Raw genomic sequence first — 18,166 nt, 5'->3', positions numbered from 1 at the left:
GTTTACCCTGGTTACCGGGGACCTCGGGATCGTTGGTCGCTGGAGAGCTGTCTGTGTGACAGCTCTCCAGCGACCAAACAGCGACGCTGCAGCGATCCGGATCGTTGTCGGTATAGCTGCAGCGTCGCTAAGTGTGACGGTACCTTAAGGCATCAAGAACCTAGAATTCAGCGCAGAAAGGAAGGCTTCCAACCACACCTGGCTAGGGGGATTCCGAACAGCTTCCAGGCTGCCCAGATTTCAAAGATCACCTGTATCCTGTGCCCTGGGCTGCAATTTCACAAGTAAAAGGTAAAGAGACTGCAAATCCTGTGTCCTCCAATTATTTCCTGCACCCCAACTTCTACAACCTCTCATACACTGTCCTGGTAGCCCTGGGGCCTCCGCTCCACCTGTGGGGAGCAAAACCATCTAAGCTGCATTACCATCAGCCCCAGCGGATCCTTTTAAGCAGCGTTGGCCATCTCTGGCCAAGTACCACAGGTGGCGTCACGAACATTACTACAATAGACTTTATTTGCCACTACACTTTATCCTCTTTAATTGGATGCCCAGGACCACGGACCAGGTCACTGGCGCCGTGACTTCCCCTTTAACAACTGTGCCAACTCGGTACCCAATATCCCATGGTCCTAGCAGGCGCTCCAGACTTATGTACTACTTTCGCCTATCCATATGAACAGATGTCATATCACATTTCCACAGTTTTCAGATGCTGGACTCATGGAGATCAGCTACATGCCTGACCTCCATTCATTGTCAATGGTACTCCTGAGACTCAGTACAGAGCTCAGCTTTCTCCAGCAGTTCCATAGACAATGGACGGAGGGCAAATTGAACATGCACACCTTCCAAAACTGAGGAGAACCCCGTTCTTAGGGTTCCAAATCTCTGGCCTCGGGCATAGGGGATAACTTGTTTTTTCAGGAGTAAACCTCAAAAGGTTTAATGAGGACATTTATTGAGGACATTTGTTGACTCCATGAAATGTAAAAGCAGCAGCAACAAAAGCTGAGGGTGCCAAGCTTCCCAGGTAAAGACCAATCCTCCAGATATAAAGAAAATAATGACATACTGTCATGTGGCAAAGCTCGTTATAGGGTCGATATTGACTTTTAGACGCTATAGTTCAAAAGCTTCCAATCTGCATATGTTTTTAACACATTCAACATTTTACCTAAAAATTGACATTCTCTTCTATAGCTACCTGTGCAAGTGCGTCCATTGCTCTGTAGGGTGAACCCAGCTCCACACAAACACTTGTAACTCCCATAGATATTTTTACATCTGTGCTGACAGATAGATCTATGAATTGAACATTCATCAATATCTAGAAGCATGGAGGAACAGGCTGCTGTTAGGTGCTTGCTGAGGGCACATACATAATACACGTATATATGATGTAGGTACATTGCACACACAGTTCTGCAACATCAATATATTATAAATTACAATAGGGGACAACAATATTAAAGTTCAACTACACTAAAGTAATAGAAAATTGCTATTAAATAATAATAATGTGTGGTGTCCCTCTGGTCCAATAGGCAATGGTTCAAATTCCTGGCATCCAGTAGGTAAATTATTTTTATTATTAATTATTATTATTATAAATACAATATTATAATAAAATATTGTTGTCCGTGTAAGTGAGTTAAAGGGTTATTCCCTTAGTTATCTCCTACAGGGATTAACTTGCTCAACCATAAAGATCCAACAGGATCCTGAGATCAGGGGTGGGGAACCTGGATAACAGGACTCTACTGCCCTGTCTTGACTGGAGCAGAGGTGCGCTCACTCGGCCTTGATTTCATTAGTTATCTATGGGACTACAGGACATAGCCGAGTGCTGTTCTGAGCTTTTTTTTGGCAGTCCCATAGACAATGAATGGAGCAGAGGTTGGGCGTCTCTGCTTCTATCAAGATGAGGCAGCATAACCCAATTCTAAGGTTTCCAAAGCCCCGATCTTGTAATCGCTAGGGGACTCAGCTCTCAGTCCCCCAGCCATCAACAAAATAATACTATTCCTGGTCTCTCATGGGTTCATAATGCTATTCCATTGTGTCTACTTGGCTATAATGGTATCCTGGTCTTTAGTGTGTTCAAATAATATTATCCCTAATGTCCAGTGAGTCAGTTATACTATCCCTGGTGTCTCGCAGATTGGTAATAATCTTGCTGATCTCACATAGGTTAATAATAGTAATATCCTAAAAGGTTTACAATGTTGTTCCTGACATTTTGTGGTTTAACAATGCTATGACTGTTCTCTAGTGGGTCAACAATGCTGCCATTCATGTACTGTGGGCTAATAATGCTATTCTACTAGGATACAATGGCCGCTCTGTTATCTAAAGGGATAATCATGCTATTCTCGCTCTCTAGTGGGTAATAACTACAGTGGGGCAAAAAAGTATTTAGTCAGTCAGCAATAGTGCAAGTTCCACTACTTAAAAAGATGAGAGGCGTCTGTAATTTACATCATAGGTAGACCTCAACTATGGGAGACAAACTGAGAAAAAAAAATCCAGAAAATCACATTGTCTGTTTTTTTAACATTTTATTTGCATATTATGGTGGAAAATAAGTATTTGGTCAGAAACAAAATTTCATCTCAATACTTTGTAATATATCCTTTGTTGGCAATGACAGAGGTCAAACGTTTTCTGTAAGTCTTCACAAGGTTGCCACACACTGTTGTTGGTATGTTGGCCCATTCCTCCATGCAGATCTCCTCTAGAACAGTGATGTTTTTGGCTTTTCGCTTGGCAACACGGACTTTCAACTCCCTCCAAAGGTTTTCTATAGGGTTGAGATCTGGAGACTGGCTAGGCCACTCCAGGACCTTGAAATGCTTCTTACGAAGCCACTCCTTCGTTGCCCTGGCGGTGTGCTTTGGATCATTGTCATGTTGAAAGATCCAGTCACGTTTTATCTTCAATGCCCTTGCTGATGGAAGGAGGTTTGCACTCAAAATCCCACGATACATGGCCCCATTCATTCTTTCATGTACCCGGATGAGTCGTCCTGGCCCCTTTGCAGAGAAACAGCCCCAAAGCATGATGTTTCCACCACCATGCTTTACAGTAGGTATGGTGTTTGATGGATGCAACTCAGTATTCTTTTTCCTCCAAACACAACAAGTTTTGTTTCTACCAAACAGTTCCAGTTTGGTTTCATCAGACCATAGGACATTCTCCCAAAACTCCTCTGGATCATCCAAATGCTCTCTAGCAAACTTCAGACGGGCCCGGACATGTACTGGCTTAAGCAGTGGGACACGTCTGGCACTGCAGGATCTGAGTCCATGGTGGCGTAGTGTGTTACTTATGGTAGGCCTTGTTACATTGGTCTCAGCTCTCTGCAGTTCATTCACTAGGTCCCCCCGCGTGGTTCTGGGATTTTTGCTCACCGTTCTTGTGATCATTCTGACCCCACGGGGTGGGATTTTGCGTGGAGCCCCAGATCGAGGGAGATTATCAGTGGTCTTGTATGTCTTCCATTTTCTAATTATTGCTCCCACTGTTGATTTCTTCACTCCAAGCTGGTTGGCTATTGCAGATTCAGTCTTCCCAGCCTGGTGCAGGGCTACAATTTTGTTTCTGGTGTCCTTTGACAGCTCTTTGGTCTTCACCATAGTGGAGTTTGGAGTCAGACTGTTTGAGGGTGTGCACAGGTGTCTTTTTATACTGATAACAAGTTTAAACAGGTGCCATTACTACAGGTAATGAGTGGAGGAAAGAGGAGACTCTTAAAGAAGAAGTTACAGGTCTGTGAGAGCCAGAAATCTTGATTGTTTGTTTCTGACCAAATACTTATTTTCCACCATAATATGCAAATAAAATGTTAAAAAAACAGACAATGTGATTTTCTGTTTTTTTTTTCTCAGTTTGTCTCCCATAGTTGAGGTCTACCTATGATGTAAATTACAGACGCCTCTCATCTTTTTAAGTGGTAGAACTTGCACTATTGCTGACTGACTAAATACTTTTTTGCCCCACTGTATATCCTGACCCTCTAGTGGGATAACAATTTTATTCGTGGTGTCTAGTGGAAATTATAATATTATCCCTGGTACCTGGAGGCGGTGGCGTAACTTGTAGCTCATGGGCCCCATTGCAAAATGTCTAACAGGGCCCCCCCTCACTCACTAGAACCTTAATAGTATTGGTTTTCTCATATGGGCCAAAGGGTTATTTTGGCCCCCCTGGGCACCAGGGCCCAGCTGTGACTACAGCCCCTGCACCTATTATACACACAAAACCTAAGATGTAGACAACATGAGCATATACCCTACAATAAGTAAGTATATAGTGATAGTGCATATAAATAACATATAAATAACATAATGTGCTTAGGAAACACCATTTTTGATCAAAACAAGAGTAAAAGTCATCCCACCACCTCCCATGGACAGGTGCCTGAACAGTCGGGCCTCCATCCTGCTATACCCGCATCTACATTGAGGTCATCCGATACAAGTTGAGGTTTTAAAACTAGAGATAAGTATCGTCCAGATTGGGTACACCTTTTTGTGGTGGGATGGCTTTTATGCTTTTTTTTTTTTTTTTTTATCAAAAACAGTGTTTACTAGGTCCCTATGTTATTTATATGTACTATTACTATTGGCTTACAATAGGGCATTTGCTTATTTTGTTGTGCCATCTTAGGCTCTGTCCGTTAAATGATCACAGTGTGAACATGCTCCTATGCGTTGCATGTATACCAACTTATACTCCGGCTTACTTTTTAGGTTTTCATTGCATCTACTACAGCTACTGTGACAAACACTGGTGAAGTGCTAGACGGGAGATATGTTTCACTGCGCTTAATGGCGTCAGTGAAATAAAACCCAGAAATTTTCCTCCAGCACATTAATTGCGGTGAGGGGTTAACAGCTAATTAGTATGATGGGCTGAGTTTTATGTAGACATCCATAGAGTGGGTGGGAGGATGTCCACCTTATCTCCACCCCAGGGTGTGGTCTGGGGCTTATGTAGCTGGCTTCCAGAGGCAGCAGTTGTTCAGTAGGGCTGGAGAGAGGATCTCCAGTGGTTTGTGTCCTGAGGAAGAATGCCTGAACCTGTGCTATCCCTGTGTTGCTCCAGAGCGGGCAGCTCCCTACAAAAGTATGGACTGTGTTACAGCATTTTGTTTTCCTGTTTTACCCAAAGGGCTGTGTTTACTTTTCCCTTCATGTTGGTTTATGCAGTCTGTCTAATAAACCAACTGAAGATTTAAAGAGACAGTGTTCCTGTTTTCTACCTCTGTGTACCGCTATAAGTGAGTTGAATTCACTACAACACTACGCCTCTGCCTGTGGGTTAATAATGCTATTCCAGCTCTCAAGTGGAGTCAGTATTTCAAAAATATTGTCACATACTTTTAAGTAATCATCAGCTTTAAAGCTATGGACACGTATGTAAGATTACCTTGCGGCATATTCACACATAGTGGTAATGCTGGTTAGTAGCCTAGTGGCACAGATTGCTATCCATCATCTGAATTCCACCCCCTTAGCATTCAGACACTCAGACTGCAGCCTTGTTCCTCCCCCATGCTTTATACTGCAGTTCTGCTTCTTACCCAGACAAGTGCTTCTATCAGCAGCCAGCTTGAGTCCAGGCCCACAGTCACACATATACCCTCCTTCAGTATTGAGACAAGTCCCCTTACAGATGGACGCTGCACATTCATCTATGTCTGGAGAAAGAGAGAGATTTAGTGACAAACCCGTGATCGCTAGTATGTACGATCGCTGCAGTAGAGCAAAGCATGCTGGGATACCGGTGCAGGTCACTCCATTAGTCGTCTCTGCCATTCTGAATCCAACAGGACAAACCCTTGAAATGTGTTCACAGCCTCCATCGTTACAGCTTAGCTCACAGCCGTATTCTCCGCACGGCGCAGAAGCTGGAAGGAAAAAGACGCAGATCAATGAGGATGATGCCAGACACAAGGTGCTACAGTGTCTGCTCTGCACCCAGGGGTCCGCATATACCCCGAGCCCACCCTCCAGAACTGGGGTCTATGGGAAGAGATACAAAGATCATTCTCATTTGCTCATTTTGCTGAACATCTTGGGAGGAAGTTATCATAAGGGTACGTGCCCATGATCCAGTTAACAATGCCCACATTACACCCACTGGTGAACATGCTGGGGGGGGGGGGGGGGGGGGTTTGCATCTAATTTTGTGCACTCTCTTTTAATGCATATTACAGAAATTGAGGTAATTAAATATTATAGGCGATTTTCTAACCTGTGCCTGTTAGGCGCACTGCGCCTGAACTCGGGAGTGCCAGAGATGCACCTGACCCAGGGTTAAAGGTGGCAAGCAATGTACAAAAAATAGCAAAGGGCTGCAAACTTTTGCACAAATATAATGAGCAACATTTTTTTTAAGACTTTTTGAAGAAAATGCTGAGCTGTAGTGACTCCCCCCAACCCCTTTTGTGTGATCCTTTTTTTTCTTTAAAGAACCACTATGTTTTTTTTTGTTTTTTTTGCCCCTGCTCTTATACTCACCTTCCAGCACCTTCACCATTTACTGACCCACTGCGCCATCTTGCTCCCATAACTTCCGACTGACTATAAGTCAGAAGTGACGTCACAAGAGCTCAATACAAGTCTATGAGAGCCAGAACGAGGGCAGAACGAGTCTCTCATAGCTTTGTATTGTAAAGTGACCTCTGCGCCACTCTATGAAACATTGGAGCTGCCAACAGGTCACTTCCCCGGAGACCGACGGGAGCAACACTGGAAAAGGATGAAGGCGGAAGAAGGTGAGTATTGGACAGGGGGCAGATGAATTACATTACAATCACCACTCCAGCAGAGCAATAAAAAAAACGCTGGAGTGGTGCCTTTCAGGCCACATTCACACAATCAGTATTTGGTCAGTATTTTACCTCAGTAAAAACCAGGAGTGGGTGATAAATACAGAAGTGGTGACGTGTTTCTATTATACTTTTCCTCTAATTGTTCCACTCCTGGTTTTGGATTACAAATACTGAGGTAAAATACTGACCAAATACTGAATGTGTGAATGTGGCATAATGGTATTTCAGGGGTAGTACAGAGGGCCAGCATTGAATGCTAATGTTTTAGCTATAATTGATATATTTTGTTATTTTGCAAAGTGAAAGTAATTTATGGAATAATAATGAAATATTATTTTGGTATTATCATAAGCACGATGTTGTTACTATGGAGACAGCATATCTATCTTCTGAGTGTTATGGAAATGTGAAATATAAGGTTAGTGTGCACTGACCTCTAGTGGTCAGAGTTTGCATTGTTTTTACTTTTCGGTATCCTGACTGTTCTCTACAACTTATTCTTATTGTCATATCCAAAAGTTTTGAGACTGACCTGACACAAATTTTAGTTTTTCCAAAGTTTGCTGCTTCTGTGTTTTCACATCTTTTAGGCTTCTTTTACACATACCGTTGTTTTGCGGCCCGTTTTTGTGGCCCCAATAGATTTCTATGGGGCATCAAAAATGGGCCGCAATAATTTCACGGTGCGCCGCATGGCCGTGTTGGCCGTATTTACGGCCATGAAAAAAGATCGAGCCTGCTCGATCTTTTTCATGGCTTATGGACACGGCCCCCATTGAAAATCAAAGGAAGCTTGTTTTTACGGTGCACCGTGGCTTCTGTTTTTTTTTTTTCAATACTATTTCCATAGTATTGGAAACCCAAAAAATGTCGATCTGCAAGTTTTTTGCGGTCTGTTATTGCAGCAGACCGTGAAAATTACGGCGATACGGCCCACAAAAAAGGCCAGCACTAATGGGCTGCAAAAAATCCAGTATGTGTAAAGGAAGCCTAAGTCTGCATTCACACATGAAGTTTCAGTGTGCTCCGTGATTTTTTATGAAGGGAATGGACTCACTCAGAATTTTGCCTAAAAACACTGCCATAAATAAAGAATGGGATCTAAACATCCTCCAAGAGCAATTTCTCTGCATGAATTTGTTAGACATCTTGTTTTCCTCAGGCAAAATGGCCCAAAAAAGAGATTTATTTGACTCTGAAAAGTAAAAAATGGTTACAAGTTTTACAGAGGATGCGGCACTATTGAAATTCCTAAGAACCATCAGAGTTTTGTTGAAAATAGTCAACAGGGTTGCATACAACAGGTTGGAAAAAAAGACGACATTAACTGCCAAAGATTTGAAAAGAACCAAACGTGATGCAGCTGGGAAGCCATTATCCCTCAGTGCTGCCATATTCCAGAACTGCAACTTCCCTGGAGGCCCAGAAGTACAAGGTGCTCAGTGATCAGAGTCATGGCCGAGGTAAGGAGGGCTGAGACCAGACCACCACTGATCAAGACACAGCAGTAGCGTAGCTACCGGGGGGCAGAGGCGGCCATCGCTCCGGGCCAGGTGATCAGAGGGGCCCCACCCGGATTTACGCTACTATAACTGTATCGGTGCGCGAAGCACGCCGATACAGTTACATTCTGCCGCAGAACAGGGAGAATTGATCTCCCTGCTCTGCCACTATGGGGCCCCTGAGTAGGCAGGGAGGCCGGTGCCAGCAGTGGGCCCCCAGCCCGTCATCGCAAGGTCAGCTGTTTCGGCATTTAGCCGATACAGCTGACCGCATTGATGAGGGAAGGAACGCTCTTTCTCCCATCATCCACCTGTCAGCGTCTGACATAACCGACGCCGACACTGACAGTGGGCGCAATGATGTCACTACCTGACGCCCACTGTCAGGAGGTGAGCAGGAGCTCAGAGCACCGCGGGAACAAGGAGGAAGAGAGTTGAGTATTTATTTATTGTTTTATTTTAATTGGGTGCTGCCTTATACTACAGGGTCTACCTATGGGGGTCTGCCTTATACTACAGAGTCGGCCTATGGGGGGGTCTGCCTTATACTACAGAGTCGGCCTATGGGGGGTCTGCCTTATACTACAGTCTGCCTATGGGGGTGCTGTCTTATACTACAGGGTCTGTTTATGGGGTGCTGCCTTATACTACAGAGTCTGCCTATGGGGGTGCTGACTTATTCTACAGGGTCTGCCTATGGGGTGCTGCCTTATACTACAGAGTCTGCCTATGGGGGTGCTGCCTTTTACTACAGGGTCTGCCTATGTTGTGCTGCCTTATATTACAGAGTCTGCCTATGGGTGCTGCCTTGTGCTATAGAGTCTGCCATTGGGGACTGCCTTGTGCTATAGAGTCTGCCTATGGGGCTGCTTTGTGCTATAGTGTTTGCCTATGGGGGCTGCCTTGTGCTATAGAGTCTGCCAATGGGTGCTGCCTTATGCTAAAGAGTCTGCCTATGGGTGCTGCCTTATGCTACAGAGTCTGCCTATGGGTGCTGCCTTGTTCTATAGAGTCTGCCTATGGGTGTGCATTATACAATATAGAGTAGGCCTATGGGGAGTGCATTATACTACTTGGAGGCCTATGGGGAGTGCATTATACTATATTTAGGATGATCTGTTGCATTATACTATATGGGTGCTAACTAGGGGGCCATCATACAGTGTGGAGATTACAGTGAGGGGGCCATCGTACAGTTTGGGGATTACAGTGAAGGGGCCATCATACAATGTTGGAGCCATTAAACAGTTGGGGGGCTACTAAGGGGTCAGTATACTGTGTGGGTGGTACTATACAGTGAGGGGGCATTATACTGTGTATAAGAGAGCACCATACTGTGTGTAGGGGAGCTGTACAGAGGAGACTCGGGACATTATTAAATGTAAAGTGGGCACATATTGTTATAGGGGAACTTAGGTTACTGTGACTGACAAAGGGGCACACAGGGCAATATTACTTTCTAGGGGGAGAAATATGAGCACTATTTTCTATGGCACTTGCATCCGGCATTACTATATTATAGAGGGTTACTTTAGAATTTAGAAGACACAGAGAACCACACAGCAGGTACAGTAATAGGGACACATACGGCAGCAGGGGCTCAGCATTGAGGTATCAGCAGGATGAGGAGTTTGTGCAGGTTGGGAATAGATGGTGATGGCTGGAATGTGAGAAGTGAAACGTGTGTTTGCTGTATGCTCTCCATCACTGAACAAGACACAGAAGTACAAGGTGCTCAGTGCTGAGAGACATGGTCGAGGTAAGGAAGGCTGAACACGATCACCACTAAACAAGACACAGGAGTAGAAGCTGTTCAGTGCTCAGAGAAAAGGCCGAGGTAAGGAGGCTGAGACCAAACCACCACTGAGCAACATACAGGAGAACAAGGTGTTCAGGGCTCAGAGACATGGCCGAGGTAAGGAGGGCTGAAACCAACCATCACTGAGCAAGACACAGAAGTACAAGGTGTTCAGTGCTCAGAGACATGGCCGAGGTAAGGAGGCTGAGAACAGACCATCACTGAGCAAGACATAGGAGTACAAGGCGCTCAGTGCTCAGAGACATGGCCGAGGTAAGGAGGCTGAACCTGACCACCACTCAGCAAGACACAGGAGTACAAGGCGCTCAGTGCTCAGAGACATGGCCGAGGTAAGGAGGCTGAGACCAGACCACCACTGAGCAAGTCACAGAAGTACAAGGTGCTCAGTGCTCAGAGACATGGCCGAGGTAAGGAGGCTGAGACCAGACCACCACAGAACAAGACACAGGAGTACAAGGTGTTCAGTGCTCAGAGACATGGCCGAGGTAAGGAGGCTGAACCCGACCACCACTCAGCAAGACACAGACGTACAAGGTGCCCAGTGCTCAGAGACATGGCCGAGGTAAGGAGGCTGAGACCAGACCACCACTGAACAAGTCACAGAAGTACAAGGTGCTCAGTGCTCAGAGACATGGCCGAGGTAAGGAGGCTGAGACCAGACCACCACAGAACAAGACACAGGAGTACAAGGTGTTCAGTGCTCAGAGACATGGCCGAGGTAAGGAGGCTGAACCCGACCACCACTCAGCAAGACACAGACGTACAAGGTGCCCAGTGCTCAGAGACATGGCCGAGGTAAGGAGGCTGAGACCAGACCACCACTGAACAAGTCACAGAAGTACAAGGTGCTCAGTGCTCAGAGACATGGCCGAGGTAAGGGAGGCTGAACCCGATCACCAGTAAACAGGACACAGGAGTAGGAGCTGTTCAGTGCTCAGAGACATGGCCGAGGTAAGGAGGCTGTGACCAAACCACCACTGAGCAAGACACAGGAGTACAAGGTGTTCAGTGCTCAGAGACATGGCCGAGGTAAGGAGGCTGTGACCAAACCACCACTGAGCAAGACACAGGAGTACAAGGTGTTCAGTGCTCAGAGACATGGCCGAGGTAAGGAGGCTGAGACCAGACCACTATTGAACAAGACACAGAAGTACAAGGTGCTCAGTGCTCAGACACATGGGCGAGGTAAGGAGGCTGAAACCCGAATATCATTGAACAAGACTCAGAAGTACAAGGTATTCAGTGCTCAGAGACATTGCCGAGGTAAGGAGGCTGAAACCCGAATACCACTGAGCAAAAGATGATGGTATGGTCAAAATACTCACGACAGTTCTGTAAACTAAAGTCAGCCCTGGGAATATATTTACTAAAACTAGGACATTTTAGTCACATCAAAATATATAATTGCCTAGTAAGGTGGCTGCATCTTTAATTCAGCACATCCAAAAGAGAAGAGAGGGAAGCTATATGCCTTAAAAATATATGTTTTTATTGAAATAGAAAGCTTAAAATCATTTTTAAAAAATTCAAAATAAAGATATGAACATGGGAACATATTATGCAAAATACAGTATGCCACATCTTAAAGGTAAAGTGCCTAAAATGAAATGTCAAAAAATAGATGGCTACATCCACGCAAAAAAATGTATACAAGGCCAAGTAAAAGATATACAAGGAGTTATTAATAAACTTCCTATATCAATAAAATTGGCCACGTGAATGGATATATAGGTGTTAGAAAGAGTAGTAATATAGCATTAAAACATCAAAAAATGTGTCCTTAATAGGCAAACAAAATCAAGACATCATTATAAATAAGCATGGTTCGCTTATAAAGAGTGAAGGAAGAGTGATCAGAAATTCCAGGGGCGGTGTCACAGGGTCCTACTCCGGTATCACAAAATCAACACAGAGAGAGACGACTGAACAGTCCCAAGAACATTTATTACATGCAAACCGAAAGGTCCAAAAAACAATCCACCACACAGAGATTAAAATATTCCAGGAACATGGATACAGTCCAGTATTGGGGTAAATTCCCCCGGGAAATGAGTCAAATCCTCTGCTTAGAGATCAATAAGGGTGTGCGGCTCCAAAAACTTCTCCATGTAGGACTCCTCCAACAGTATTGTCCAGGGTAATCTGGGTTTCTTCAAGTCTCTCTGGGGTGCTAGCCTTAGCATCAACATCCCACTAAAGGTACCGTCACACTAAGCGACGCTGCAGCGATACCGACAACGATGTCGATCGCTGCAGCGTCGCTGTTTGGTCGCAGGAGAGCTGTCACACAGACAGCTCTCCAGCGACCAACGATGCCGAAGTCCCCGGGTAACCAGGGTAAACATCGGGTTACTAAGCGCAGGCCCGTGCTTAGTAACCCGATGTTTACCCTGGTTACCGTTGTGAATGTAAAAAAACAAACACTACATACTTACATTCCCGTTGTCTGGTCATGTCTCCCACCTTCAGCTTCCAGCACTGACTGAGCGCCGGCCGTAAAGTACAGCGGTGACGTCACCACTGTGCTCTGCTTTACGGCTGACCGGCGCTCACCAGTCAGTGCGGGAAGCTGACGGCGGGGGACATGACCAGACACCGGGAATGTAAGTATGTAGTGTTTGTTTTTTTACATTTACAATGGTAACCAGGATAAACATCGGGTTACTAAGCGCGGCCCTGCGCTTAGTAACCCGATATTTACCCTGGTTACCAGTGACGACATCGCTGAATCGGCGTGTGTGATGTCAGCGGGAGATCCAGCGACAAAATAAAGTCCTGGACTTTCCCCAGCGACCAACGATCTCCCAGCAGGGGCCTGATCGTTGGTCGCTGTCACACAGAACGATTTAGTTAACGATATCGTTGGTACGTCACAAAAAGCAACGATATTGTTAACGATATCGTTATGTGTGACGGTACCCATAGAATCTATCTTACTTCTGTAGCTATGCTCCTCAAGCAATCTCCTTATATCCAGACACTTTGGATGGTTTTCAGACCCCCCAGAACTTGGAAAGGTTCCTCCAAAAGTAAGGCACTACAGGGGATGATTTGCAGCATTTGGAGAGCAGCAAATGGACAGTCAGGAAATGTCAGCAGGACACATTCAGGCTGCAGATGGTAACTAATAATCTTTATTTTTATATAGCGCTAACATATTCCGCAGCACTTTACAGTTTGCACACATTATCATCACTGTCCCCAATGGGGCTCACAATCTAAATTCCCTATCAATATGTCTTTGGAATGTGGGAGGAAACCGGTGTGCCCGGTGGAAACCCACGCAAACATGGAGAGAACTCTTTGCAGATGTTGTCCTTAGTGGGGATTGAACCCAGGACTCCAGCGCTGCAAGGCTGCTGTGCTAACCACTGCGCCACCGTGCTGCCCACCCGAGCTAACTCAATTATTGGACCCTTTGTAAAGGTACCGTCACACTTAGTGACGCTGCAGCGATACCGACAACGATCTGGATCGCTGCAGCGTCGCTGTTTGGTCGCTGGAGAGCTGTCACACAGACCGCTCTCCAGCGACCAACGATGCCGGTAACCAGGGTAAACATCGGGTAACTAAGCGCAGGGCCGCGCTTAGTAACCCGATGTTTACCCTGGTTACCATCCTAAAAGTAAAAAAAACAAACAGTACATACTTACCTACAGCCGTCTGTCCTCCAGCGCTGTGCTCTGCACTCCTCCTGTACTGGCTGTGAGCACAGCGGCCGGAAAGCAGAGCGGTGACGTCACCGCTCTGCTTTCCGGCTGACCGACGCTCACAGCCAGTACAGGAGGAGAGCAGAGCGCAGCGCTGGAGGACAGACGGCTGTAGGTAAGTATGTACTGTTTGGTTTTTTTTACTTTTAGGATGGTAACCAGGGTAAACATCGGGTTACTAAGTGCGGCCCTGCGCTTAGTTACCCGATGTTTACCCTGGTTACCAGTGAAGACATCGCTGAATCGGTGTCACACACGCCGATTCAGCGATGTCTGCGGGGAGTCCAGCGACGAAATAAAGTTCTGGACTTTCTTCCCCGACCAGCGACAGCACAGCAGGGGCCTGATCGCTGCTGCCTGTCACACTGGACGATATCGCTAGCGAGGACGCTGCAACGTCACGGATCGCTAGCGATATCGTCTAGTGTGACGGTACCTTAAGGCAATTAAGACTCTAGACAAGATGCAGGATACACAGAATGATATATAGCAACAAAACAACACTCCTAAAATCAGTAAAAATATGAACATAGATAGAATGATACCCACACACCATATTATACCATCACAACCTCTCCCTCCTTTTAATAAGTGAACACACCATGAAGTTTACACAGGCCTCTGGACACCTCACTTTAGTCTATAATGCTCAACTGTTGAAAGTTACTTGTATAGCGATAGGGGTAGGTCAGCCTGAGGAAGTCTATGGTTCTTCTTGTCGGGACAGTCCATCAGCGTTCTGGTGTCTGAGTTCCTGGTGGTGGCTCCCCAGTGAAGTCCAGCTGTCGTGGTGCTTGAATGGCCTGTAATTGGGTGACGGCTCACATGAAATGGCACTGTAAATCCCCAATGTTGTTTCCAAGGAGGCTATCTGATGGAAGTCCTCCCATAACTCCAATAATAAATGATAATAATAATCTTTATTTATATAGCGCCAATATATTCCGCAGTGCTTTACAGCTTAACAGTTTCAAACACAACAGTCATAAGTAACAACGTTAGCAATACAATAATTAAAGCAAAATAAGATGACCCTGCTCGTGAGAGCTTACAACCTACAATGAGGTGGGGGAGATACAAAGCACAGGTGTGTATTTACAATGATGTATTTACAATGATAGTCCAGCCATCTTCAGGGGTGGGGGATAAATGGAGATAGTGAATGGGCTACACACACACAAACATAAAATGACTTTGATTAGTGAACGCGATAGGCCGCTCTGATCAAATGTGTTTTGATGGAGCGCCTAAAACTATGCAAATTGTGGATGGTCCTAATATCTTGGGGTAGAGCATTCCAGAGGATTGGCGCAGCACGGGAGAAGTCTTGGAGTCGGGAGTGGGAGGTACGGATTAGTGCAGAAGTTAGTCGAAAGTCGTTTGCAGAGCGCAATCCAGCACAGTTTATTCCAATAGCTATATTCCAAATGCAGAGAAGCTTGCTGTATATGTTTGGGAGGGGTACGGATAGGCAGACACGTTGGATGGTTTTCAAGCCCTCTAGACCTGGGAACAGTGCCTCAGAGATCCAGGCACAACAAGGGGTGATTTGTAAAAAAAACAAACAGTACATACTTACCTACAGCCGTCTGTCCTCCAGCGCTGTGCTCTGCACTCCTCCTGTACTGGCTGTGAGCACAGCGGCCGGAAAGCAGAGCGGTGACGTCACCGCTCTGCTTTCCGGCTGACCGACGCTCACAGCCAGTACAGGAGGAGAGCAGAGCGCAGCGCTGGAGGACAGACGGCTGTAGGTAAGTATGTACTGTTTGGTTTTTTTTACTTTTAGGATGGTAACCAGGGTAAACATCGGGTTACTAAGTGCGGCCCTGCGCTTAGTTACCCGATGTTTACCCTGGTTACCAGTGAAGACATCGCTGAATCGGTGTCACACACGCCGATTCAGCGATGTCTGCGGGGAGTCCAGCGACGAAATAAAGTTCTGGACTTTCTTCCCCGACCAGCGACAGCACAGCAGGGGCCTGATCGCTGCTGCCTGTCACACTGGACGATATCGCTAGCGAGGACGCTGCAACGTCACGGATCGCTAGCGATATCGTCTAGTGTGACGGTACCTTAAGGCAATTAAGACTCTAGACAAGATGCAGGATACACAGAATGATATATAGCAACAAAACAACACTCCTAAAATCAGTAAAAATATGAACATAGATAGAATGATACCCACACACCATATTATACCATCACAACCTCTCCCTCCTTTTAATAAGTGAACACACCATGAAGTTTACACAGGCCTCTGGACACCTCACTTTAGTCTATAATGCTCAACTGTTGAAAGTTACTTGTATAGCGATAGGGGTAGGTCAGCCTGAGGAAGTCTATGGTTCTTCTTGTCGGGACAGTCCATCAGCGTTCTGGTGTCTGAGTTCCTGGTGGTGGCTCCCCAGTGAAGTCCAGCTGTCGTGGTGCTTGAATGGCCTGTAATTGGGTGACGGCTCACATGAAATGGCACTGTAAATCCCCAATGTTGTTTCCAAGGAGGCTATCTGATGGAAGTCCTCCCATAACTCCAATAATAAATGATAATAATAATCTTTATTTATATAGCGCCAATATATTCCGCAGTGCTTTACAGCTTAACAGTTTCAAACACAACAGTCATAAGTAACAACGTTAGCAATACAATAATTAAAGCAAAATAAGATGACCCTGCTCGTGAGAGCTTACAACCTACAATGAGGTGGGGGAGATACAAAGCACAGGTGTGTATTTACAATGATGTATTTACAATGATAGTCCAGCCATCTTCAGGGGTGGGGGATAAATGGAGATAGTGAATGGGCTACACACACACAAACATAAAATGACTTTGATTAGTGAACGCGATAGGCCGCTCTGATCAAATGTGTTTTGATGGAGCGCCTAAAACTATGCAAATTGTGGATGGTCCTAATATCTTGGGGTAGAGCATTCCAGAGGATTGGCGCAGCACGGGAGAAGTCTTGGAGTCGGGAGTGGGAGGTACGGATTAGTGCAGAAGTTAGTCGAAAGTCGTTTGCAGAGCGCAATCCAGCACAGTTTATTCCAATAGCTATATTCCAAATGCAGAGAAGCTTGCTGTATATATTTGGGAGGGGTACGGATAGGCAGACACGTTGGATGGTTTTCAAGCCCTCTAGACCTGGGAACAGTGCCTCAGAGATCCAGGCACAACAAGGGGTGATTTGCGGCATCTGGAGAGCAGAGGGTTCATGAATGGACAGTCAGGAAATGCCAGCAGGGGTTTATCAAGAGGCATGGACACATTCAGGCTGCAGATGGTAACTGACCTAATTCAATTATTGGGCCTTTTGTAAGGTAATTAAGGCTCTAGACAAGACGGGGAGCACACAGAATGATACAGAGCAACAAAACAGCACTCCTAAAATCAGTAAAAATATGATCATAAAATGATACCCCACACACCATATCACACCATCACAGGCGGGCATATCATTGGTGAAACCTGTGCAGTCTCACAGGGGCACAAAAAGTAAGGGGGCCCATTTCCAGCTCTAACACTTGTTGCATTGTGCATTATGATGAGTTAATAGACTGCAAAGGGCCCATTATATTTTCTTTATGTAGGAGTGTGGTGCTGTTATGGACAGTAAGGAACACGCTGTAACTTTAAGAGGCTGCACCCCCTTGTCTGGCAGGATGGAATGTCTGCTTCTCCTCTGGGATATACTGTGTGAATGAACTGGACCGTGCAGATAACAGGGGTGGAGCCTGAACAGTGCGTGTGTGTGTGTGTGTGTGAGCTGAGGCTGCTGCAGAGAGAACTTTGTGCTTATAGCTGCAACAGAGGAGAACTGTGTCCTGATATAGCTGCAGGAGAGGACTGTAACGGAGTGGACTTGTGAGATTTCACAGACTTTTCCGGGTGCAGCAACGGTGGCTGTCCTGTGTTAGTTCGAGGAGCCACGAAGATACCGAGAAAGGGACTTACAGGTTCCAGGAGCACCTCGAAGACCCCAAAGCAAGGAGAAGACCACGTTTCACCGAGCTGGCAGAAAGCCGTGCGCACCACCGTACTAGACTGTAGGGGGCCCCCGGGACTGGATCTGAGTCCCCAACATCACCGTGAGTTTGTTCCTGTTTTGTGCACATGTCAGGGCCTTGTGTAGGCTTCAATAGTCAGAACACGGCAGCCGTAAGGCCTGCTTAGTAAAGGCCAGGGAGGTTATACGTAGAGTAGCATCATTCTTTGCTTATTGTTTGCATTTACTTGTGTGACATATATTGAGTCTGTAACAGTTGGAGCACCGTGCTATTTTACGGACAAGCTAAA

At 45.8% G+C, this 18,166-nt stretch overlaps 1 protein-coding gene across 1 annotated transcript in view; it reads right to left on the bottom strand.

The window, feature by feature from the left end:
* VWCE (von Willebrand factor C and EGF domains) overlaps window positions 1-18,166 on the bottom strand; it is a 152,136-nt gene that overhangs the window by 79,143 nt on the left and 54,827 nt on the right. Inside the window, exons 6-8 of the mRNA XM_069740406.1 lie at window positions 5,789-5,914; window positions 5,588-5,704; window positions 1,208-1,330 (exon numbers count right to left, since the gene is read on the bottom strand). Of these exons, the coding sequence (XP_069596507.1) occupies window positions 1,208-1,330; window positions 5,588-5,704; window positions 5,789-5,914 (366 nt within the window). The remainder of the gene's footprint in view (window positions 1-1,207; window positions 1,331-5,587; window positions 5,705-5,788; window positions 5,915-18,166) is intronic.

Source organism: Ranitomeya imitator, chromosome 9, assembly GCF_032444005.1.
Source record: "Ranitomeya imitator isolate aRanImi1 chromosome 9, aRanImi1.pri, whole genome shotgun sequence".
NCBI classification, from domain to species: domain Eukaryota; kingdom Metazoa; phylum Chordata; class Amphibia; order Anura; family Dendrobatidae; genus Ranitomeya; species Ranitomeya imitator.
Note: the sequence above shows the minus strand (reverse complement) of the source record. Positions and strands in the feature narration are given on the sequence as shown.